Raw genomic sequence first — 23,971 nt, forward strand, 5'->3', positions numbered from 1 at the left:
CTTCTCAGGATGTCCAGATGCTCCTTGGCATGGGCCTTCAACTTTAGGATGTCAGCCCTACAGACTAAAGCACCCTGGCTTCACATGGCAGCAGAAACCCACCCAGCAGCTGCGGCATACCACACTTGGAACTGGGTCCCAGCTTAGTGCCGCGTTCCCTAGGGCCAGCTCCCCTGCTGCCGACGTAGGGCTCTGCATGCCAGCACCTCACCAGCGTAGGCCACCACAGAGAAAGGCCACCGGGGGCTGAGGTGCAAACATGCTAAGAGCAACAGGAGATTTTGCAGCTTCGGTTCAGTCATTCCCCTTGGGCATGGCTCTTCTAGGACCCCATGGCAAGCCAAACTCCTTTCATTCTTGTTAGTGGCCCACTGTTTGCTAGTGTTTCCTCTCCAGAGTCCCCAAGTGGCCAGCAGCAATGTGCCAGAGAGGCCAGTCCCAGACTGACCCCCCGGGGTAGACAAGCCCTCACCACCGATAGGCCACTGAACAGCCATCAGATAAGGACTTCAGAACCAGGGTCTTTAGCGCAGTCACAAGTGTTGGCTCTTTCCATACAGCATCTGTGCCCAGGTTATCCTCATTCAGAATTAATCAGGTCAACGAGATCTTGCAGAATCATGAGTTTTTGGTCTGTCAAGAGTGAGAGCTCTGCCTGCTCGTTCTGAGACACTGCTGTCACAAACACGGACTAGACTAGCACCATTCGTAAGACCCAACTTCTGGGGAGGGTCCTCCGACACAATCTGAATGCACACGCAATGAACGTTCTCCAATACCAACCGGTTCCATCTGCCATTTCCACCAGACTCCTGCCAGGAAACCTGGGCTTTCAGGCACCAGCAGAAAGGGGACCGCACCCTGCCAGAGAGAGCTGGTTTATAAAGTCAAACCAATACCAAAGGGAGGTTTTCAGCACCATTCGCCCAGCTATACCAGTGTCTTAGAGCTAAAAGGCGTCATATCGCAGCCCTAAATACTTAATACAGCCAATTCTATCCTCTCCACTGGGGAGGGCTGGCATGGCGTCAGCCTTGCTGCACCAGGTGCCCTTCTCCGTGTGGACGACACTGGGAAGTTTCCTCCCTCTCGGACACATCCACTATCCACCTCTCAGCAGAACGCTGCAGCCCGGCCAGTCTCCCAACAGGAGGGTGTGACCGAGCAGAGGCTCAGCTCTCAAGTTCACACTCACATTCGACGAGGAACAGCAAGCAGACGATTCCCATGATTGCAATGATGATCCCTGGCACGATGAAAGACAGGCCCCAGGCTGACGAGACCCACACGCCAGCAATCAGGGACCCCAGTATGTTCCCTACAGAGGTATGGGAATTCCAGATGCCCATGATGAGACCTCTCCTGGGGAAGGACAAGAGGGAAACCATTAGTTCAGCATTTCTGCAGTGGTTGCCAGTTACAACCATTCATTGGGATAGACTCTTGTGGATATGAAGACTGAGACCATTTCCCTGCAGGCCCTCAACGTCCTGCCATTTCCTCCACGCCCAGGCCCTATACCCCAGTAGCTGAGAGACCCAACCAGCTGATGTGGGCAGACGGGCGTGCAGGGACCAATCAGCAATGCCAAGTGGAGGGAAGCAGAGGGGATTTGACCAGCGGGTGGTGAACGTGGCAGGCCTCAGTAAGAAATGCCCTACACCAAAGATTGGGCCAGCTGGATGCATGGCCAGCTTAACCCAAGAGGGGACAGGAGAACCCAGCTGCTGTATATATTCCTCCCTAGGAGGAAGCAGCCTTGTATTCGGGAACGGACCCTTGCTCACATTTTTCCAATGTAAGAGCACACATCCAGTGATGAGACGTGCAGCCCACATGACTGCCTGAAACGGACGTCATGGGCCAGGAGTTCAATTTCATTCCGGGTAGTACCGTTCCTATGTATTACGAGGGCCCAAACACATCAGAGCTCAGCAACAGAGATCCAGTTAAAGCAACAATCCAGGGGAAAGCCAGAACTAGGGGACATGAGCAAGCCAGAAGAGACGGTCACAGCTAAGGTCTTTCAGCTGTAAAATCAGAGAGGCAAAGACCCAGGCAGGCTGCTACAGGTGGCAGTGTCTACAAAGGAGAAGGATGAACAATGGCGTGACCGTGAGCAGATCAGAGCCAGGCTGCTTGGAGTCCGTGGAGTTTTAAAACCAGGAGGGGATACTTCAGACCTGGCTCCCAAAAGGAATTAGAAGGTGTTCGAGGGTGGGCTCATACTCTGTATGTGCAGAAGGGGGTGCTGCATTCTGCTGCAGCTGGAGTCTGGCACGGTAAGGGAGCTGCAGCAGTCAAGGAGAGAGGAGATGACGGCCTGGAGGAGGCCAGCAGCCCGGCAGCAGCGAACATAAGCAGTGGTGAGGAGAGGCAGATTTACAGTGATCGAACAGGGGAGAGGAGGACACCAAAGGTATGGCAAGTGAGGACAAGTGGGGGGCTGGCACGGAGGAAAGCGAAGGCAGAGAGGGGCTCTGTGCGCTCCCCTCCCCATCTGACAGGGAAAGCGAGCCCACCAGGCGCAATACACATGATCACTAGCTGCGGACGTAGAAAACAAGGGGACAATGGGCTTGTCAAGCCAGAGCAGGGGGAGAAAAAAACCCAGACGACATTCCTCTCAGCACCGGGAAGTTCCCAAGCCAGGCCCGGAGTGTTGAACAGCTTGGGAACCTCTGCCCCAAAGCACAGGTGGGCAGCAAGTGCTGGATGGAAGGCCCATAGGGAGGTGGGCAGCGTGCCCAGCTTACATTGGCAGAAGGCTCAGGGGAGCTACCACCCGCACTGGGAAGCCCCAGCATTTCAGCTTCTCCCCGGCCATGCAAAAAAGCTGCATTTGTGTAAGTTTCAGGCCAGGCCTTGACAGTCCCCCCATAACCAGAAATCAAAGGCAGGCCAGAGGTTTCTGGGCAGGGTGTCATTTCCTGCCACTGGCGAGGTTTGAATCAGGCACTCCCTCAAGGGACGGGATTAAGCAACAAACATTTAAGAGAAGCCACAACAAAAAGCCTGAGAGGTGAAGAAACGGACTCACTTCCCCTTTCCGAACCAGTTCCCAACACACGTCACCACGGATGGCCAGCCAGTCGTCTGCACCAGACCATTGAAGATCTAGCGGGAAGAGAGCAGGTGTATAAAGAGGCCATGCAATAGAGTCCCAACATCAGACTGTGCTGAACGGCAATTGCCCCCGTCCCCGTCCCTGGGAAGTTCAGTCCTCCTCTAGAGGGAAGCGTTCTTCTTAGCCCATCACACACTGCCCACTGTCTAGATCAGAGAGAAAGTCGTGCCTTACGCTGTTCTCAGACCCAGGCGTTCACTCCAGCCAAAGGCATCTCAAGACATTGCCACCTGACCTTTCCTTCTGGATTTCAGGGTTGCTACTGGTTACTGAGGCAAATACAGACTGAACTCAGTACAGGAGCACGGCGGCAAACCGAGCAGTTTGAAATCATGCCTCAGTACCAGGCAACGGTGGTGAAACAGAGGAAAGAAAAGTTCCAGAGGGGTAAGCCGTGTTAGTCTGTATACAGCAAAAACAACCAGAGTCCTGCAGCACCTTAAAGACGAACATCTGACGAAGTGGGTTACAGCCCACCAAAGCTGATGCCTGCAGAAATTAAATTTGTTAGTCTTTAAAGTGCTACAGGACTCTTTTTTTTTTTTTTTCCATAGGAAAGAAAGCAATCCCACTGCCTGCAAAGGGGAAAGGCAGTCAGTCTCCAGCCAGATGTGAGACGCACCAGTGCAGATGCTGTCTAGCACAGGCTCCCCTCCACAGTGCCTACGGTTTTTTGGTGCCGTACTGCCCAAGTATCCTTGCACCTCCTGGGGAAAGGCGGGGCATTTTCCAGGGCCCACTAGTCCAATTTCTCTAAAACCCTGGCTGCTCGGGGGGGGGGGGGGGAAGGAGAGGGGGTCAAGTACACGGCTGCTCTGAAGGGCTGGTGCCCAAGTGAGAGGCAACTCCCACCCCCTCCAGGCAGTGGCAGGGAAGCGGATGAGCATGGCAGGTCCACAGTCACCCCCTCCAGTGAAGGGAATTGCACAGGGCAGGTTTCAGGAGTGACATTCCCAGAGGAATCCGGTCTCCATCTGGTTGGGACATGACACCCACTAGCTGATGTCTCCACAGACCGTAGCTGCAGTGGAAGAGACCGTTTCCTTCACCAAAGGGAAACACTGCAGTGCTCTTTGGAAAACCCCACTCACTGATGGTGAAACCGTCAGGCTGGAACCAGGAGCCTAAAGTTCAGATCCCAAGTAGGTATTTTGACACCTGCCCCCAGTGGCTGATTTTCAAATGGGCAGAGCATTCAACAGCCCCTGTTAATTTCAGCCCTTCTGAAAAATCAGGACATTTTTCCAAGAACCTAAAGACAGACTTGGGAGAGGAAATTTAGGTTTCTGCTGTTGAAAATCAGGGCCTTATCCTCAGAACCCCTCACCCCATGCAGGAGGTTCGTATCGGCCTCACTGTGGGTGTGCAGAAGCAAGGAGCTTGTCACTTGCCCACGGTCATGCACAGAGTTAACGAGAGAGAGCTGGGATGAGAACTCCGAATTCAGCCCGATATTGCCTCTCCTGTGCCCGGGCCGACCGCTCCAGGATGCTTGGGATGCAGAGAGCACCCTCCTTTTTCAGGGAGTGGCTGGTATGTTTTCCCAGCTGGACCATTTTACATGCCTCGGGAACACAAGTTGTACCCCACGGGGAGGCTGCGAACGCCTGCAGTGCCTAGTAACCCTCTCTCGGGGGTTTGGTGATATTTCTGTCCGAAAGTCATTCTAGGATCTTCACTTTCCAGCTACGTTGCCCTATTTCAATACTAAAGCCTCTTCCAACTCCCTCACCACTACCTGGGGAGTGAAGACAGTCTTGGATTTAAGGCACGAGACAGAGGGTTCTCAGTCTGCCACTGACCCACGGGGCGACCTTGGACAAGTCACTTCTCTCTACGCCCTAGTTTTCCAGTTATAAAATGGGGTTAATAAACCTGACCTACTTCCCGGGGAGGCTAAAGTCGTTAAAGGGTAGAAGGTACTTCACGTCCACAATGCTCAGCATCTCCGCCACTCCTGTAAATAGCCAGACCCAGCCCGCGACATTAAAGCCCAGGGAGTAGGAGCTGGGGGTGTCTGTCTGCACTAAGGAGGAGGAGGCCGGTATTTGAAGCACAAGATCCTGACCCGTGACCCAGCCCGTCTGCCCCCGCCTAACCATTCACTTTGGAAGCTTTCACGTGTCAAAATTCCCGACGTGAGCAGCACAGAGGCAGCCTATAACCTAGGCAGCTGCCTCTAAATTCCAAAGCTGCAATTAAGGGCGGCCCTGCTGGTTCAGAGCTCATCCTTTAAGAGGCAGTAACCAGCCAGGCCCCCGCCCAGGCCCCACACACAGCCAGCCCTTTGTCAAATGCTGCCCTGGCGGGGCTTGGAAGAACAGACTCCCCACCAGCACCAGCAGCTTCGTGGAAATCTCAGCCGCTTCACCGCAGCCCTAGAAGTCAAGGGCTTTCCATTGTGAGGGACGGATCCTCAGCGTGCAGCTGGGATACGCTGTGGGTGCAGCGAAACTGGACTCCCAGTCAGGGTGGCACTACAGCAGGTCTGACAGCATTTTTCTTATCAGAGAAACTGGAACAGGGAATTGGAACAGGAGCCTGCAATTACAGGTGCAGGAAACACGGCTGTTGCCAATAGGTTACATGTCATCAGCGCTTGTGGCAACTGCCCCTGCCTTTGGACAGCCTCTGCCTGGTGAAGCAGTGCTGCACCCGGGACATCGAATATCCCCACTTCCTGCTACTTGCCCTCCACTGGCAGCAGACAAGGCCAGGGGGGCAGGGAGATTTCCCTGCACTTCCAGAACATAGAACCTCTGGGGAACTTTTCCAGGTTGTTTTCCGTTAACAGGGCCCCTCCGTTTTCTCGTCAGGCCTGAGCACAGAGGGCTCTGGGGTGTGTCCATCTGAAGTCACTGCAACGCTGCCCTGAACATTCATTTAAGCTTTTGGTTTCTTCCAGTGGTTCATAGCAAGAGGGCTGGAGGAGGGAATCTCAAGAATAGCGACAGCTACTTTTCCCTCCATGCCCTGTCGGCTTCCAGAGAGCATCTGTGCGACCCACTCTGGATGAGATCGGAGTGGAGGAGATGAACGTCACGCCCGATCCTGAAGGAGACGCAGCTCCAGAGCGGCTCTGTGCCCTGGATTTCCCTGCGGGAGGCACAGTTTGCCAGTTCTAGTCACCTGCTAGTTTTCCCAGACTGCTCCAGCCAGGTTGCTGTCAGCCTGAGGGCGTTTCAAGCCTCCCTTTTCTCCCTTTCCCTGGCCTTGCTAGCACTGGGGAACGACCGAATTAGACAAAGCGCCGGGAGAATTCATTTCAGACTTTACAGCGACTCAGGACATGCTGGGACTGGACGCTAGGGAAAGTTTCCACACTCTTAGGCGGATGCCTGCCATGCCACGTGTATCTGTTACCTTGCTTGTTCTTTCACACTGGGTGCGGCTGGGGGGACAGAACAGGTTTGGGCATGGCTTGGCATTCCTGGCTGAACCCCGAGCTGATCACACCAAAGGCTGCAGAAGTACTGAAAAGAAACCATCAGGCACGGCAAAGAGAAACTCCCAAAGTTACTGAGACACTCACACAACAGCCAAAGGGTGCGGAAAAGATTCCCCTCTGGAAACTCAGCCGTATTGAACAGTCACACACTGGGCTGCTCCCAATAAAACCAGGATATTTAGCTGCAGCTTTGCCGATTCCCAGATTTAAGGCCATTATGATAAACTATTCTGCCCTCTTGCATGACGCAGGCCAGAGCTTCCAGCCAATGCTTCCTGCACTGAGCCCCATCACTCGTGGCTGAGTTAGGGCAGAGCTTTTAGTAAGAGGTCCAACCTGCGTTTAAAGATTCCAAGAAACGCCACGGCCCTGCAGATAAAAGAGTCCCAAAGAAACTTTTGGTTTGCTGATTGCATGCAAACTCTTCAGAGGGATGGGGGTCTCTGCTCCGCACAAGGTCTTTCTACAGCGGGAAAGTCCAGCCAACAGAACCGCACCCACGGTTGTGGCCGGAGCAGCTTTTCAGAACAGGCGGGAGGTGAAGGGCAGGGTCTCCTTACCTGGATCAGGACGTAGTACCAGAGAACATGGATTTTCCAGAAGTAGGCCAAGCCGAACAAGGACGTGAACAATCCACTCAGCACCATCCCGCCCGACAGGTAATAGCGCAGTGGGAGGCGCTCACCAAAGATGCCACTGCACGGGGAGGGAAGAGCATTAATACAGCCACACGCACGCAGCTCAGCAGCTGCTCCGGCTCTGCGAGCTCAACAATAGCATACACAAGCGCTGGTGTCTGACATGATTACGGAAGGCTACAGCCTCTCAGCCGAGACGTCTGGCTCTGAAACACGAGGCCCTTCTCTGCATGCAGTGAGGCTGTGTCTGAACTCCACGGACCCAGAGCCACTTTCGTCCCAAGCAGGAACAAAAGCCAGAACCAAGCCCAAAATGCCACCCTGATCCGCTCACCCCGAACAGAACGAGCCTTAGATGGGGGTCTTCTGTCCAGGCACTTTTGTCTCATCACCAGGGCACCACCCTAGCACTCAGCTCTTCCAGTCCCCCTTCCCGCTCAATGGCCCTGGTTGTCACATTGCCGAGTGCCAGCCAATGCTGAAGTCAGATCTCCCAGGCTTTGGGCCACGCAATCATTTATGGGCCGTGCTGGCTGAATCCAGTGCGCCATAGGTCACCAAACCAATGCACCTAGTCCAGAGACCACCCCTCCAGCCCACACCAACAGAGAAACCAACCTCACCTCTCCAACAGGCTGGACCCATTTCAGATACAAAACCCAGAAACTGCAGTCACCAACAGCCAACTGAGAAGAAACCTGCGAAGGTGCCCACAGCCGGTAGCAGCTGTGATGGATGTTATTTACCAAGCTGGCGTGTGGTTCTTACTGCACAGTCATTTCTTATGCCCACGGCATTAATCTCTGGGGCAGGGGAAAGGGCAAACGCCATCCCTCCCCCCAAATAATAATAATAAGCCAACAGCAAGCTCCAAGAAAGGAGAAGATCTGTGGATTCTAGGAACAGAACAAGGTGGCTGAAATTCCAGGCTAGGGCAACGCCGGTTCCACTGGCCGTGACAGCCCCAGTCCAAGGGAAAGGAACAGGTCTGTGCAGACCAGTCAGCGAGGGAGCTCGGACTCACGGGGCTGAAACAGGCAAGAGAAGGTTCAAAATAAGGGTCCCAGCTCTGGAGAAACTCAGTGCCCGGGCCTGCAGCAAGAGACCAGCTGAGTGGGCTAAGCTTCAGAGCCCATCTGGGGATGGGAGGGAGGGCAGAGGCGGCTGTTCCCTTTTCCTCCCCTCCTCGTCTCTTCACCCTGCGCAGACAAAGGGAAGCTGGCCGTGTAAACGGGATCAATTTATTCTTGGTGCTGGGAGGCCAGTTGAAAAAGTTTGTCTTCCCTTCGGCTTGCCTGACAAGAGACATGAGCAAAGAGCCCTTGGTGCTGAAGCTTTCTGCCAGGTCTAGCTGCCTACGGGAGGTTTCATTTATTAGCAACCAGCCATTGGCGTTAGACAGCGCCGTGCACCCAACAGATCCCAGAATGTTTTACAAGCGAAGCTGCTTAACTGCAGACAGCTACACCCCCCAGAGCCTTTGGATATGGCTATGCTACATGTCCCATCCTTTTGAGACGGCCAGGGGCATGCAGGGAGCCAGAATCAGACTGACACCACATCTATTGAGCTGGGCACAGGTACCACCCTGAGCAAGCGCAGTCCACCTGCTGGCAGCCGTACAGTCGGAAAGCTCTCCTGCTGTCTGTGGAATGAAGGAGACTCCAACAGGACGCAGTGAGGTATGCAGGGGATGATTTGAGCTGTAACCAAACCAAGGAGATGGCACCCAGTCTCCTCCTCCCCGGGCCGGTGGGGCTCTGAAATCCATACCTGATGAACATCCCAATGGCGTAGGCAACCAAGAAGGCATTGTCCAGGGCACCGAAGAGTTCTTTGTAGTTGTCCTGATCTGGAAGACAGGGGACAATGCAGGCAGACGCCAGCTTGTTAGAGCGGGACGCCCCACTGCAGGGGCTGCCACTCTGCCCACCCCCGGGGATGCATTGAGACCTGCAAGCGCTTGCTGCTAGCTCTGCTTTAGAGAAGCCCTGCATCCCATTCACACCCAGGCGGGATCCTGCTCTCCCCCGCTCCCGCATCACTGCAGGTTCCCGCGCCGGGCTGAAATGCTGAGCACCTCACTCACTGCTTCAGGGACTGGATTGCTGTGTTGAAACAGTCACTCGCTGCTATTCACCTCACGCCCCCAGAAACAAAGGCTAATGATCCCCATCTACCAAAAGGAGGATTGGAGGTACAAACGGGGGATGGGACAATGGAGCAGAGCTGGGATTCGAACTCAGGACTTTGTCTCCTGTGCTCATGCCTCCAGGCCAGTGTCTCTCAGCCAGCGCGACAGGAAAGGCGCAAGGTTCTTTACAGCGGAAGAACACAGCAGAGGCGCTCACTCCTACAGCCTGACCCTTCCAGGGGAAATGTTCTGCCAAGCCCCCGGCATAGGCCGACCGCTCCAGTCCGCTGGCTTTGCGCTGGCAGCACGGAGGCACTATTTACACGCTTTTGCAGCGAGGGTAGGAGAGTTGCAAAACCGGGCCGTTGAATAAGGGGGGGGCCAAAGATCACAGCCCCAGGCCCCGCTAAGCCGCACTGCTTTCAGAAACGGCTCCTTCTCCAGGCCATTCCACTACGATGCCCACTGCGGAGGCTTCCGTGACGTGCTTGTTTTCCACCGGGGCGCCTGCCCTTTGGACCTGGGACACGAGGCAAAACGCACTCTGGGCACCGCTCAGCTGGTTAATGGCCTCCAGTCGGCTCCGATTAGCAACGGCCCAACCCAGGTGCTCTGGGAACCGACCCTCGGCTGAAGCTCTAATGAGACTCCTGAGTAGGTTGTAAATACATTAAGGCTCTTGAGTAAGGTCATTAATCACGTGGGATGGCTGTTTGCCAGAGCACTGGCAGGGTTTAACATTTGAACTGACTCGCTGGAGTCAGTCTAGGGCGGGGGCATGCCGGCTCCATCGCTGCTGTCTCCTAGACCAGGGCCAGTCTCTTAGCCCCAAGAGCGATCCTAGCAGCACTCCCCCAAAGCCAGGGTCGCCCAGAGCGCGGCAGAGGGGACGAGAACAGGGCTCCAGCCAGGCAGCTGTCTGGGCAATCAGTGTAATCTCTGCCCCGCCACCACAGCCTCCCACCCAAACACCCTCCTGGAGATCTTGGGCCACGTAACTTGCCGTCAGCTCTGGGCGCGGCTCGACAGCTCCGACTGGCCCCCCAGGCACACGAGGGACGGGAGCTGCGCTCTCCTTCGGGGGTTTCTGGGCGGATCGGAGCGCAGCAGCACTGAGGAGCCAGGAGGGAGGTCCCCGGCACGCAGATCTTACCAAAGGGAGCCCAGTCACACCACGTGCTGCTGTTGGTGCCATTGGGGGCACCCCTTCCCTGGGCAGAGCAGTTGGTATGCAGCTCACTCTGAGAAGCAAACAAGGAAAGAACAAGCTGAAGAGTCCAGATCTCCTTCAAGAGGCCCCATCTTCACACAAGGACCCCAGGAGGCTCCCGCTTCTGGTTTCCCTCCTGCACTCACCCACACGGCTCACCCCGCACCCTGTCCCAACCCAGCACCCACTCAGTCACCCCCCCCGGGTGCTCTCTGCTTCTCCATCACCTGGGGCTACCCTGCCCCCACCAACCAGTGGGTTTCAAGCCTCCTTGATGCCTAGGACGTCTCGCCCGAGGTCTTCCTGACCCTGCTCGGCCACGTTTCAGGCATCAGGAGTGGTATTTAACACCCTTGCAGGGGTGATCCTCATCAAGAACTCTTTTTCCTGCCCCTGACCCAGACATCTCCCAGTAAAATGCACCAGGATGAGACCCTAGCGCACCTGGCCAAGGGCTGCCAGACGCGCACTGCCGGCTGTGGCAGGGTGTGGGTGCTGGCGTGGGCCGGGAGCTGGCCAGAACAGGACTCATTACAGAAGCTGAGCAGAGGGCCACACTGCGTGTCACGCTCCAGGTCCAGCGCTTACCTTCACAATGCTAATGGGTTTGCGAGAGAGATGGAAACTGGCATAAAACAGGAACGTCAGCACAAGCGTCAGCCCCCGATACCTGAGAGGGGAACAGTGAGAAATGGGACAAGTGAGGCCAGGCATTAGAACAGTGGGGAAACGCTCTCCTTGGCTCCTGGGGCCCTGCTGCAGGAATCCGATTGTTCGCACCAGTCTGTACTAGTCACTGCTTTGCCACGTCAGAGCTTGGTACAAGCCGTGACCCCTTCCCCACCAACATGGCACTGGCTCCACCTTAAGTGGGTCTGAAACCAGTTCCCTCCCCACCCCATTCCAGAACCTCTCAGCTGGCTGGCAGGGTCGCCAACCATCCATAAATTTACAGACAGTCCATCAAAAAATGTACAATTTGAACACGGTCAGTAAACCTGTAAATAAATGAAAGCGTCCGTAAAATTGGGTAGAAAGAAGACATCGTATTTTGACATTGATTGCGGTCGTTCAGAATCACTTCTTGGATCTCCACTGATCATGACGATCAATTCCCTGTTTTCTGTCATTGCACGCGCCCAAAGAACACGCTTCGTCAATTACATGCATCTAAAACAATTGCGGAAAGCCAAATTCCCTGTGAGCGACTGCACACCTCTGTGATGTTCTTGTCTGGTTTATGGTATTTTCAGTGACGTCAGTACAAAGCCGACCGTGTCAGTAAAAAACCAACTTCAGATCACGTCAGTAAAAACTGAAGTGCAAGGCTGGCAACCCTGGAGGCTTTTCAGTCACACCCGCAGAGCTGCAGAGGGCAGGACACCCATGGCACTGGGGCAGAGCAGTGACACAGGTGAAAGACACAGCCCGGCTTCTAGTCCATCCACCCAACTACAATGCTAGGTGGAGCGTGCTCGTTAATCAACCCCTATATTAAATCGCCGAACCGCTTCCATTCGAAGCGACTCTCCTGCCTCGCAGAGTCGGACACAGAACGCCTTTGATATTGAGCAGTGGGAACCCCCTCTGTGACTTTCTCCCATGAACGTCAGCTCAGCATTTCACGAGCTAGAAACTGCTCAGTCTCCATTGCCCGTCCCGCGCGTGCATTCCTCAGGGATGTGTGGGCAGCCTTCCTAGATAACAGGAGGCGCACACTCCAGCGTCGGGCTCCCAGGGCCACGCTGGCAGCAGAGATTGTGCGGGGAGGGCTGGAGCTGCCGGAGCAGCTGTAAAATGGAGGGTTGGTGATATGGGGTGTGGGGAATGTGCATACGGAGAGGAAGGAGAGTTGCCTGGATTCAGCATATGGCCCCCGTGACCCATTTCTTCCTCCCCTGAAGACACCACGTGGAACTAACGCTCTCCCAACTTCCAGGGGTGGGGAAAGAGGAATGGGCTCCCCCTCTTTCCCCCCAAATTCCTACACCGCCCCAACCCCAGCAGTGCACACCTGTGAGAGAAAACAACCTTCTCCAGCTGACATCGCTAGGCCTGAAACTCAAGCGATAGCAATCTGGACTGTAGAAGGCTCAGGGTTCAAAGCCCACTCATGATGCATAATGAGAGAGACTGTTCTAGTCTTATCTAAACAATTTGCTTTTATTTTTCCCCCCTCCACCTTTAAACACACACATGCACGCACACTGCAAAGTTATATACAAACTGCATTTAAAGAGCATTTTGGTCCCAGAGCAAAGCGCTCGAAAATTAGGAAACCACCAGATTTCCTGTTGCCCAGGCAGCCTTAGTCTGGCGTTCTTGTGCACGCACACAACACAGGCTTTCGTTCTGTGATTACGTGCTATTTTTTCCCCCACAGGACCCTTGCCTTATTCAGTGAGGACGGATGCACAAGGGAATTAAATTAAGGTTATGTGGGCAACTGTAAATCAGGTATTTCCTAACTTCCGAGTGCTTGACACAGTAACCTAAATAGCTTTGACTGGTTTTGTTTGTCTTTGTTTTTTGCCTGTAACTAAATATCTAAACTTCTGTAGCATCCAAAGGCCATAAGGGTCGGGGACCCATTGCACCGTCCAGCCACAGAAAGACAATCTTGGCCGTGACGGCTTATCACATCAAGGCAAACCAGAGAAGGGAAGGTTGGGGGAGGGAAGTCTTCCAGTCAGGTGGTATTTCAGGTGAGGATAAAGCTACGCAGAAAGGAAAGCTGAATACTCCCCGCTTGTCGTCTGCCTAGCTTTGATCACCCGCACAGCAAGGGTGAATCTGGAGCAACCTGAAGAAGGCCGTGATAGAGGCTGCTTGGATTTTATCAGGGAGATTCCCCCCACCATTCCAACCATAAGGGACAATGGGAGACAGGCAGCCCACAGGCAGCTAAGAGGGACGCTGACGGGTGAGCAATGTAGTCTGGGATCACTGGCAGAATGAAGATGGGGCATGATGGGAGACGTTATTAGACCAGTTAAGGCAGGACAGGGTCAACTGACGAACAGCCTTAAAAAAGTGAAAGCAAGAAGCTAGTTTGGGGTAGATGGGAGTCAGTGGAGGCCTGGGGGGGCTCACAGGATCCAAGCGACAAGCCAAGGTGATTTTAGCACCAACGTTGTGTACAGACGTGCGGGAAGCAGGAGTGCAGCAGCCAAGGGGTGACGCGGTGAAGGCCTCGACAGGTGTTCTGGTTCCGTGGCAGAGAGGAAAGGCTGAGATGTCGCACAAGGACATGGCAAGATTGAAAAGTGGTTCGAATATGCAGGTCTAGAGAGGTAGATCCACCACAGCTGACACCCAGTTTTACAGGCCGGTACCACCGGGAGGCCAGGAGTTTGCCCACGGTGATGAGAAAGAGGAGGAGGAGATGCAGTCTAAAGTGACGACCGGGCATCCAAAGAGGTCCGGCTGAGGCTTGGTCTACACTACAAAGGTAGGTGAGCGTAACGATGGCGTTTTACTGACCTGACTGCCAGCGCAGACAGCCCTATGTCGACTAGGGGAGAGTTTCTCAGGGAGGCGGCAGCGTACCTACGCCGACAGGAGAAATGCTTCCATCGGCGTAGGCCGCACCTTCACGAAGCGCTACACGTACAGACAAGCCCTGAGATACGGGCTGGAGGGAGGGAGAAAGCTCAGCAGAGAGGTAGATGTGAGAGTCGATGGCACAGAGATGGCAGCGAAGGCCATGCTTGCGGACAAGAGCGCGGACAGGGGGTGTCCAGGGAAAAAGGACAGAGCCTGGCCGGACAGCGTCCACAAGGGAGGGGGAAGAGAAGCCACCCAGTGAGATAATAAAGGCACGATCAGAGGCAGGGGAGCGTGAAAACCAAGGGAGGACAAACTCGGGCACTTAGAGGACAGGACAGCTCTGGGACCGTCAGACAGGTCCAGCGGGGGCTGTCCGGGGCACGTTCAGAGCATGGAGACGAGCCAGACCTGAGAAAGCTGTCACGACAGGGGAATGAACCATCACAGAACCACAGACCAAGCCGGGCCTTCCGCCTTCTCCTTCACACCAAGTCCCAGGTGCGCTCCTAGACCTGCCACCTCTAACGGACATACAGCAGCGGGTGTGTTCCACGCACTATAAACAAAACCACTCCCCTGCACACACTTCCCCCCTGGGAGAGGACGGGAGAACAAACGTGACCGAGGTTAGCCACGCTGCGTAATGCATGACTGGAAGAGGCTCAGACGCTGCAGTGATAAACGAGCTGAAAGAACCTACATAGCAAAGAAACAGAAGGGAAACTAGGTGATAGTCTAGGGGCAGACGGACAAAAACAAGTTTGGTCCTGGGAGGAAAAGGAACCTGATGCTAGAGAGAGGAGAATTCGAGGCTAGAAGGGGTCACGTGGGCAGGAGAAGGGGACAGAGGAAGAGAGCCGGCAGGAAATCCCAGTGTTAGTGACTGGGAAGAGAGAGCACATGTTAAAGGGACCATAGTCATGATTGGAACTTATTGAGCTGGTGGATTTCTTCAAAGGAAGAAATCCTGTGCAGAGGGAAAGGAAGAGCATGCAGCCCTTTGTACCGCCTGTCACGCTAAACTCTGGTCCAGCCTGCTGTCCCCACCCCGCTCCTCAGGCCTCTCTCAGCACCATAGACTCAGACTCTAGTCTGACCTCCTGCACAATGCAGACCCTCACCCACCCACTCCTGTAATAGACCCTGACCGATGATTGAGTTACTGAAGTCCTCAAATCATGGTTAAAAGACTTCAAGGTACAGAGAATCCACCAGCAAGTGACCCGTGCCCCACGCTGCAGAAGGCGGTGAAAAACCCCCAGGGTCTCTACCAATCTGCCCTGGGGGGAAAATTCCTCCCCGACCCCAAATATGGCGATCAGCTAAACCCTGAGCATGTGGGCAAGACTCACCAGCCAGACACCTGGAAAGAATTTTCTGTAGTAACTCAGAGCCCAATGACCCATCAGACCATTGGCATATCTACCACCAGTAGTCAAAGATCAGTCAATTGCCAAATTAGGCTGTCCCATCATCCCCGCCCCTCCATACATTTATCAAGCTCAGTTTTGAAGCCAGCTAGGTTTCTTGCCCCACTGCTCCCATTGCTTTCCTAGTTTCTCCTCCCCACAGAACAGGAGTTTCTTTAAACCGTGTCAGTCTGTCAAGCAGCCTCAGTGAAGCATCCTTCTCCCCTGCCGGGCTCAGAACGGCTCAGGTGGGGATGCAGCCATCTTCCCACGTTCGCGGCTCACCCCGGGTGACACAAATTCTGCGTCTCCAGCCTGAGAGCACCAGAAGGAAGTCGGTCCCAAGCCGTTACTCAAACTCATTCCCCAGCGGCTGCCTTGGTAACGGCGCAGCACCAGCCATTCACACATTGTATAGGAAAGATTCAGCCTCAGGCCAACCACCAGGCTGAGCCATTCTACGCCACACGCGCCTTTTACTACTTGAAGCCACGTTCTCCGGTGGGAGGGTGCTCTTTGCTCCTGACTCGGAGTGTCCATTTCCTTCCCCGGGGGTGGACATGTAGGTACCGTAGCATGGGATGCCCTAGCAGAACCTGCCCCCACCCCTCACTTCCTGGGCTGGAAGCACGCAGTGTACACAGAGCAATGGGCTTTTATAGCCGGGCCTTGGTTTCCGGTACTGCAGCACAGAACGAATGCGTGGAGACGCGGGCGCAGACGGCTCGGACCGCAAGGCCCACTCTTGGCTTCGAGGCGTTTAGGAACAAGATCCGGGACGCGGCAGCCAATCAGCAGGAGAGGGGCTTGAACAAGGAGAATAAAGCTTCTAAGGAAAGCGGCGGGAGAGGCTTACCAGCACGCAAGGAAGGGGAGAGATCAGACGCCAACTTCTCACAGCTGGGCCCCAACCCCAATGGCCAATACACCTGCTCAGTCTAACCGTGCGTCTGACGCCCTCGACTGTCCCTTGGCACTGGCCCTGCTGCTCTTGGAGCACCGCTGTGGTGAGTGAGGCAGCGAGAGAGGACGCAGCGCTCACCACCAGAAGGGCTGGAGACGAATGGTGATCCCGGGAGGGCTGTCCAGGGACTGGCTCTGATCAGAGCACCGGGCACAAGAGAAGCAGCAGCGAGACTCTGGGAGTCCATGGAATGGAATCAGACTGTCTACGAATGGAGCTTCGGCACCTCAAACTGAGCTATGCCCTGACCTCAAGGCAGGTTTCCCCAGGGGTTGATGCAGTTTAGAGAAAGGCCCCTTGTCAAAGGGCAGCCTCTGCCCCCACATATCTGCTCCGTGTGCGCATCAGGAGCAAAACTGATGTATTGCTTTTCACTTCCTTACACTCCAGAGAGCAACGGGGGAGGAGGGGGGAAATCTATTCCCTCTTGCGCATCGACAATGGTTTACGGAGTGCCAGTGTCACACCTACGCAAGGCCCGGCAGGTTGCCCAGCAGTCTCCGAGTGCGGAACTCGGCCTACGGAACCTTTCCTGCAGCTAATGAACAAAACCATCAGCGCTCACTTTGATTCCCGGACGCCAGGTTGAATTTGCAGGGCTGGCACTTAGAAAAGCCTGCTTCGAATGTGTAGATTTAATGCAGAGCCTGTGGGACAAAGGTGGGACCCCCGGATGCCGCACTTACTAAGACACGGCCTGAGACAGGTGGAATATTGGTTCCAGCAGGGCAAGTTAACGGGCATTAAGACACATTCACTCCCTACATACACACATGGAGACCAACCACTTGAGAAGAGGGGATCTTGGTATTTTCATGAAAATACCATCTCTTGCCCTGTTCTGGGTCAAGATTGTATGCAGTGCTGTGTAGCCCGACCAGTCCCAGGATATTAGAGATAAGGGGGGGGGGGGGGAGGAGGTTTAGGTATTATCTTTTCTTGGACCAACTTCTGTTGGTGAGAGCGACAAGCTTTTGCGCTTAGACAGAGCTCTTCTTCAGGGCTGGGGTAGAGACTGGAAAAATCAGGGGGAACACAGGCTGGATTTGTCCCACATGAAGAACGGTTCAACTGGTGCATTTTAAAGCCAATGAGATCAATGCAACATTACGTTTAGAACACGATTGGACCTCCTGGGCCACCAAGTCCAGTCCCTGCTGTAGCAGACAACTCCGACAAACAATCCTGTTCATAAACTGATCAAGATCCATCTTAAAGCCAGTCAGGTTTCTTGCTCCCTATGCTCGTATGGGGAGGCTGTTCCAGAACTGCACTCCTGGGATGGGTAGAAACCTGCTTCTAACGTCCAGCCTCAATTTATTCCTGTCCAGTTTATCCCCATTTGCTCTTACGCCAAATTGTCTTTTAGCTTCAATAGCTTTTCTGCCTCCTTGGTGTAGCTCCCGATGTATTTATCAAGAGCAACCATACCTCTTCACAGCCTGTGGTGTGCTAGGGTGAACACGCCACGCTCTTTCAATCTCGTCTTGTAAGATAGGCTCACCATTGCCGTGAGCATCCTTCTCTGCACCTGGTCCAGTGTGGAAATTAAACAGGCACAGTTCTAGTACAGCAGCCTAAACTCTGGTTCCTCCAGCAGCTGTTCTACTAGGTGACTCAGAAACTCAAGAGTTAGAGATGAAGACACGTAGGACTGATCGGATGACCCAGCAACGCAAAAATATTCCCTACAGCATGATCACGAGCACTGTCTTAGTTCCAAGCGGAAGGCATTCATCACTTCCCTGGGGAGACAATTCTACAGCTCAATACATCTTGCAGAGAGGAAGATTTTCCTGACACTTGGACCCACACCACATTTACCACACGACAGAACTCCCCCTGACAGGTCAGAATACAGAGAAGTGGACACATTCTACTCAAATGCCATTTCTAACCCAACAGTAGGTATAGATTTCTTTCTAAAAAAATCATTAAGTAGTAAAAGTGGCCTTTAAAATCCATCTTTAGGCTCCATAGTGAATATTCCATTGAGATGAAGGGGCAGTTCATCTACTGGATTCCCACTCATTCACCAAGTTCTAGCAATCAAAAAAGCAACCCAGTTTCTCCAGAAAGATTTGCACTGTCTAAATTCCCAGTGCCTATGGCTCATGGTTCTATGAACCCCTTTGTTGGGGGGGGGGGGGGGGGGGGGGGGGGGGGGGGGGAGCATTACTGGGGACAAGAGTTAGACCTTATGGGATACAGGATGTTACGTGATCTGGGCAGTTCTTTCCTTTCTGGAAAGTCAGTACAGTTTGCTTTCCCCCAAACCTCTAATACCTCCCTAGTTTTCCACATGATTTCTTTAAAACTATAATTATCACTGATTTCGTGAGTTCTTGAGTTAGTTCCCTTACACGCTACGACTCATGCAACTCAGGTCACCTGATGACCTTTAGGGGGCCTCTATGAACAAGCTTAAGAGCAGATGTGTAGGAAACAAGTTATTTTGGCAGGACCTTCCGTCTTCACCAAAAGATTATTTAAAGATCTCAACAAGAGAGAGAAAAAGTTCAGCCTGTCTTTGTGGAGTTATTAGTGTCACATCCCCTTTGCGTGTGTTAAATTGGCCAACATCCTCCCCTCACTGGGTCCCCTGCCTTTTTGGGAACCGTCACCTGTTTCGCTAGCCTTAATTTTTCTCTGCAAGCCCTTAACGTACATGCACGTTTCACTGTAGAAGGATACGTGAAAAGCCAGAGATGCGTTGCAGCGTAATATGAGCCAACGTACAAGGAGAAGCAGCTCTCAGCATAGGCCCATTTTCAGTAAGAAAAAACGTTGCAAATAGTGTGGCCAATCCTGTGAGATACGAAGTGCCTTCTACCACCATGGATATGGGATTGGCTGGAACGGAGCACCGTACAGCACTGGGCACATGTTCATTTCAAATTCGAGAGAACAGAGCAGTTCCTGGTCGTTCTATTACCCTGGACTGATCATCGCAAGGCAGTCTCAGAAATCAGAGATGGAAAAGTACAATTAGCTCAACTTGTCCATCCCCCCACATGCAGGACCACTCCCTACCGTACGCACCGCGTTTTGACAACATATTACTTTGTACGTTAGAATAAGCTTTCAACAGCCAGCCACAACACTGATCAATAGGAAAATTCCTCCTATGTTCTGAGATCGTGAGAAGAAAAGTTTGCCTAGAAAGGTATTCTCAACCTTTTCAGTTGGTTCCAATAAAGCACCTAAATAAAGCAGTATAAGACTTCCGTGGGGAGGGCCTGCCAGCTAATTCATATTTCTAGAAGATATTACAAATTTGGTAGAGGGGTCTTCAGTCTAGCAGAGAATGATAGAACATAATCCAGTGGCTGGAAGTTGAATGTGGACAAATGCAGACCATAGAAATAAGGTGCAATTGTTCAATTTTGTATTTATTTTTTAACAGTGAGAGTAATTAGCAGCTGGAACAACCTACCAAGGGCTGTGGTGAATTCTCCACTTCCAGTTTTTAAAAATCACACTGGGGATATTTTTCTAAAAGATATGCTTCGTTCAGCCATAAATATTGGCCTCTAACAGGAATTAATTCAAGGACGTTCTGTGGCCTATGTTATGAAGGTCAGACTAGATGCTCAACACTGATCGATTCAGCCCTTAAAAATCGATTATCTATCAGGAAGAGGAGCTTGGAAAGGTAGGCAACGACTCAAAGATGCATGTAAGAGCAGCAGAAATCTGCAAGGGAATCCTAGGCTTTGATTCAAGGACCACGGTTCATGTGTCAGCTGTTTATCTGGAACAGATTCCACTGCAATGAGCTTTTCAATATTTCCCTCAGACAAAGCAACTCAACCACAGAGTGACTAAGTGTGTTTCCAGTGTCACATGGGAGCAGCAGTGGAATTACAGCCTCCCGTGACCGCGTTTCACTCCAGCCCTGCTGTGTGTGTGGCATGCAGAGAAACAGGAAGGACAGGGAAGGAAAAAGTCAGACACACAGAATATTTCCCTCTCCCAGGACCCAGCACTTAAGCATGATGCAGAGGGATGACCAAGAATCAGCACCCTAATCCACAGGGATCACACTCAGGCAGGCCAACCCAGTCCAGACAATAGTGCACACCAAATAAGGGAACTTCCCTAACGTGAACACAAAAATGGGGGAGGGAAGGAGGATGCAGGGGGGTCTGGATCAGTGACTTAAGTTGCTATTGTAGTTTCAGTCCAAAACAACAGCATAGAGAATGCCTTGTTTGCAGAATTGCCGAACTCCATTTTCTGCTTTTCCATTTCCCTAGACAAGCGCTCGCTGAGTTACACATTTCATCCTGAAGAATCCCAAGCAACATTTCTGCTCTGAGATGAGCATGAGCTTTTCCCGCCACCTCCCCACTCAACCCTGATCGGAGTTCTATCTGCGTTCAGAAGAACTCTGATTTTGTTACTTTGGTCTAGTCCAATGCTGGACCACTTCCACTTCAGGCCTGGAGAGTCAGCAATTCAGATTGAGATATCTGTTCACACCAACACTGACCAGAGCTTTCACCTCTACTACAGGAAGGAGGAGAAGCCACCATCAGTGCATTAAACAATCTGAAGACTGAAAAACAACCCCCCCCAAGAATTAGCCAGTTTCACACATTCGGCTTTAAGGACTTTAGGCTTTAGAACTCATGCCCTAGCTCCCCACCCCCAACATCCTCTTAGGGGCTGATTCAGCGTTTATGTTCCACAAAGTTTCCACTGGAACAGCTGGCCTGCGCAGAATGGCTAGCGACAAATCTGGCTTGACGAGGACTGCATTGTGGTGAGGAGGGAGTGAAGGGGCAGGATCCGAGGGTCTCAAGCAGGGATTCTCTATTTGCTCAGTAGCACAGATATACCAGTGAAAGACACCAATCACAGGGACTGCTGCCATCGGGGAGGTCACACGTGAGCTTTCGCATCCAACACAGCATTTACTGGTCCCAGGTACTTTTACCCTAAACTGAGACAGCCCCACCACGGCTGACAGGTGTGTGGAGAGGGGGGGAATGGACACACCCAGGGATCTCTTCTACTCTCCAAGATGGAAACTGAACAGCTGAGTTCTGTAGCACCTTAAAGACTAACAAATTTATTTGGGTATAAGCTTTCATGGGCAGAAACCCATTTCATCAGCGCTGACAAAGTGGGTTTCTGCTCACAAAAGCTTATGCCCAAATAAATTTGTTAGTCTTTTAGGTGCCCCAAAACTCTGGTTGTTTTGTATGCCATAGTGTAGCTCTTGGCTTCCTTCCCCCAGAGGATTCATCTTCTGAACCGAACTGCTCCTGTTCTTGCCTCAAACTGGTTTCACTTCTGCTTAAAAGAGAGAACTGACTTGAAGACATCAATAAAATACAGTTTAAGAAAATCCTGCAAAGAGAAAGCAGAGACCCATGGGGGGAGGGGCCGAGGAAAGCAATGCTAAGCTCTCAGCTGCTCCTGATGGAGGACACTCAGCAGCCCTTCCTGGAATTCGCTGCCCCTGCGCAATCTAGGATTTAGCTATCTTAGAGGAAAGTGGACAGGAGAGAGGGCTGAAGAGATCGGAGAGGAAACTGCAGGCCCCTGACGTGGTGAGCAACGGGCCAGGCAATCAAGGATCCCTCAATGCAAAAGAAGCCAAGAAAAATGCAACACAGCCAGATCCAGGCAAAGCACATGAAGGTCCTGTATTTGTGGGGGGGGAGAGGGAACTGGAACCAACAGGCTTTGGGACTAACACTGTTTCTCGGGCTGGGTGAGGAGCAGGATCCACTAGTTAAGGTGCCGCCGGAGTTCTTGAAAGCCTGTGTGCAAAGGCTGGCCTGCGAGCTCTGTCTGTAACCAGTTAGTAAGTGCCACACAAAACCCGACGCCCCACCGCACTCTGCAGCCAAGTCACTCGGGAGCAGAGTGTGGATTCCCACCGGGGCTTCCAGTGGCAGGGAGACAACAGAAGCAGCCACACCGCGGTGCAGGTAGGAGCTGATCCAAAGCCCAACAGAAAACCTGGCACGTCCTCCATATGGCTTTGGATCAGGCCTCCAGAGCAGTGAGCCCAGCTGATGTGTTATCAGTCATGACAAGTGCAGCGTAAGCATTCAGTGCAGATTCGGCATGGGAGAGCCAGACCGCAGCTGGAAATCCCTCACTTCTTTCCTCCGCACAGAAGCCAGATGTTCTTTCCACGAGAACTCTCAACATTAGATGGTGCAGAGAGAGAAGAAACAAGACCCCAAAAAGACTGCGAATACTTGTCCAGGTTCCCAGGGCAGAGACTTTGCAATGTTTTCCTCTCTCACGTAACCCTGAATGCTAACAAGTGCAACTCAGCAGCATAAGTCACTCAGCAGGGCTAAACCGGCTATTTTAGCAGAGCAACCTACCCTCTTCCAACGGTTCGAACTAGATCAAAAAGGTGGCGCCTCATGAGTTCAGTGTTTTGTCTGCAGAGATCTCTCCGGGATCTTTTTGAATCTCACTAACTTTCTGGCCTCAGTGACAGCCAATAGCAATGGAGTTCCACTGTTTAGCAGAGCACTGCGTGAAAGCACATTTCCTTTGATCTGTTTTGAATTTGCCACCTTTTAATTTCCTTGAATGTCTCCTTGTTCTTGTGTTACAAGACCGGGCAAATTGAAAAACACTCAATCTAGCTTCTTCAGGTCATTGCTTATTTGTATGGACTTTTATCATGCCCCCTCTTATCTCCTTTCTAAAGGAAACAATCCCAGTCACATCAATCTTTCTTCATGGAAGAGTTTTTCCAGGCCCTTGATCATTTTTGTTGCCTTCTCTGAACCCACTCTAATTCCGCAATATCCTTTTCAAGATGAAGCGACCAGTATTTTACTCGATACCCAGATGATGCCGCACCACTGATTTATATTGAAGGGCATTAGACTAGTTTTGATATTATTCTCCATCCTATTCCTTATGCATCCTTACATCTTGTTTGCTTTATTGACCACAGCTGCTCACTGAGCAGAAGTGTCTGTTAAGCTGTCCTACGTGACACTCATATCCTTTTCCTGAGTCAATACAGCTAAGGTATACAAAGAGTTTATTTGTTTTCTTTCCAATATGCATTACTTTGCATTTATCAAGACGGAATTTCATTTGCCATCAAAGTGAATGGGCCGCATGGTTAGTTAGATCCCCCTGTATCCCCACTTCTCTTTGGAATTGACTAATCTAAACACTCTTGTGCTATCGCCCCCCAGCCCTCTTTCCAGAACATTTATTCACACACAGGCACCATTAAAAGGACATTACGGTCACTAAATCAAGCACTCAGAAGTTAGGAAGTGCCAGAATTAAACATGCCTGAGGCAATCTTAATTTGGTCCCCTTGTCTATCTGCATCATGGGACAGCCTTCAATTACAACCAATTGGTTCCAACCATTTCTCTCCACCAGAGCTCAGAGAATAGTGATGGGTAACTGCTCCTCCTCTCCAAAGGTAGGATCCCACAGGGATCCAAGCTATCCTACTCCCCTTCAGTAGCTACATGAGATCAGAGAG

General features: G+C 52.5%; 1 protein-coding gene across 3 annotated transcripts in view; it reads right to left on the bottom strand.

Moving 5' to 3' along the window:
- The window catches only part of SLC37A2 (solute carrier family 37 member 2), a 50,568-nt gene that overhangs the window by 18,610 nt on the left and 7,987 nt on the right, over positions 1 to 23,971 (bottom strand). For all 3 annotated transcript variants that reach the window (XM_067563140.1, XM_067563131.1, XM_067563121.1), the window contains exons 2-7: positions 11,146 to 11,227; positions 10,501 to 10,588; positions 8,987 to 9,065; positions 7,136 to 7,271; positions 3,041 to 3,117; positions 1,196 to 1,362 (exon numbers count right to left, since the gene is read on the bottom strand). In XM_067563140.1, coding sequence (XP_067419241.1) covers positions 1,196 to 1,362; positions 3,041 to 3,117; positions 7,136 to 7,271; positions 8,987 to 9,065; positions 10,501 to 10,588; positions 11,146 to 11,227 — 629 coding nt within the window. The remainder of the gene's footprint in view (positions 1 to 1,195; positions 1,363 to 3,040; positions 3,118 to 7,135; positions 7,272 to 8,986; positions 9,066 to 10,500; positions 10,589 to 11,145; positions 11,228 to 23,971) is intronic.

Source organism: Emydura macquarii, unplaced genomic scaffold (genome assembly GCF_026122565.2).
Source record: "Emydura macquarii macquarii isolate MOO-44397 ecotype Brisbane River unplaced genomic scaffold, CSIRO-AGI_Emac_v2 contig_312, whole genome shotgun sequence".
NCBI classification, from domain to species: Eukaryota; Metazoa; Chordata; order Testudines; family Chelidae; genus Emydura; species Emydura macquarii.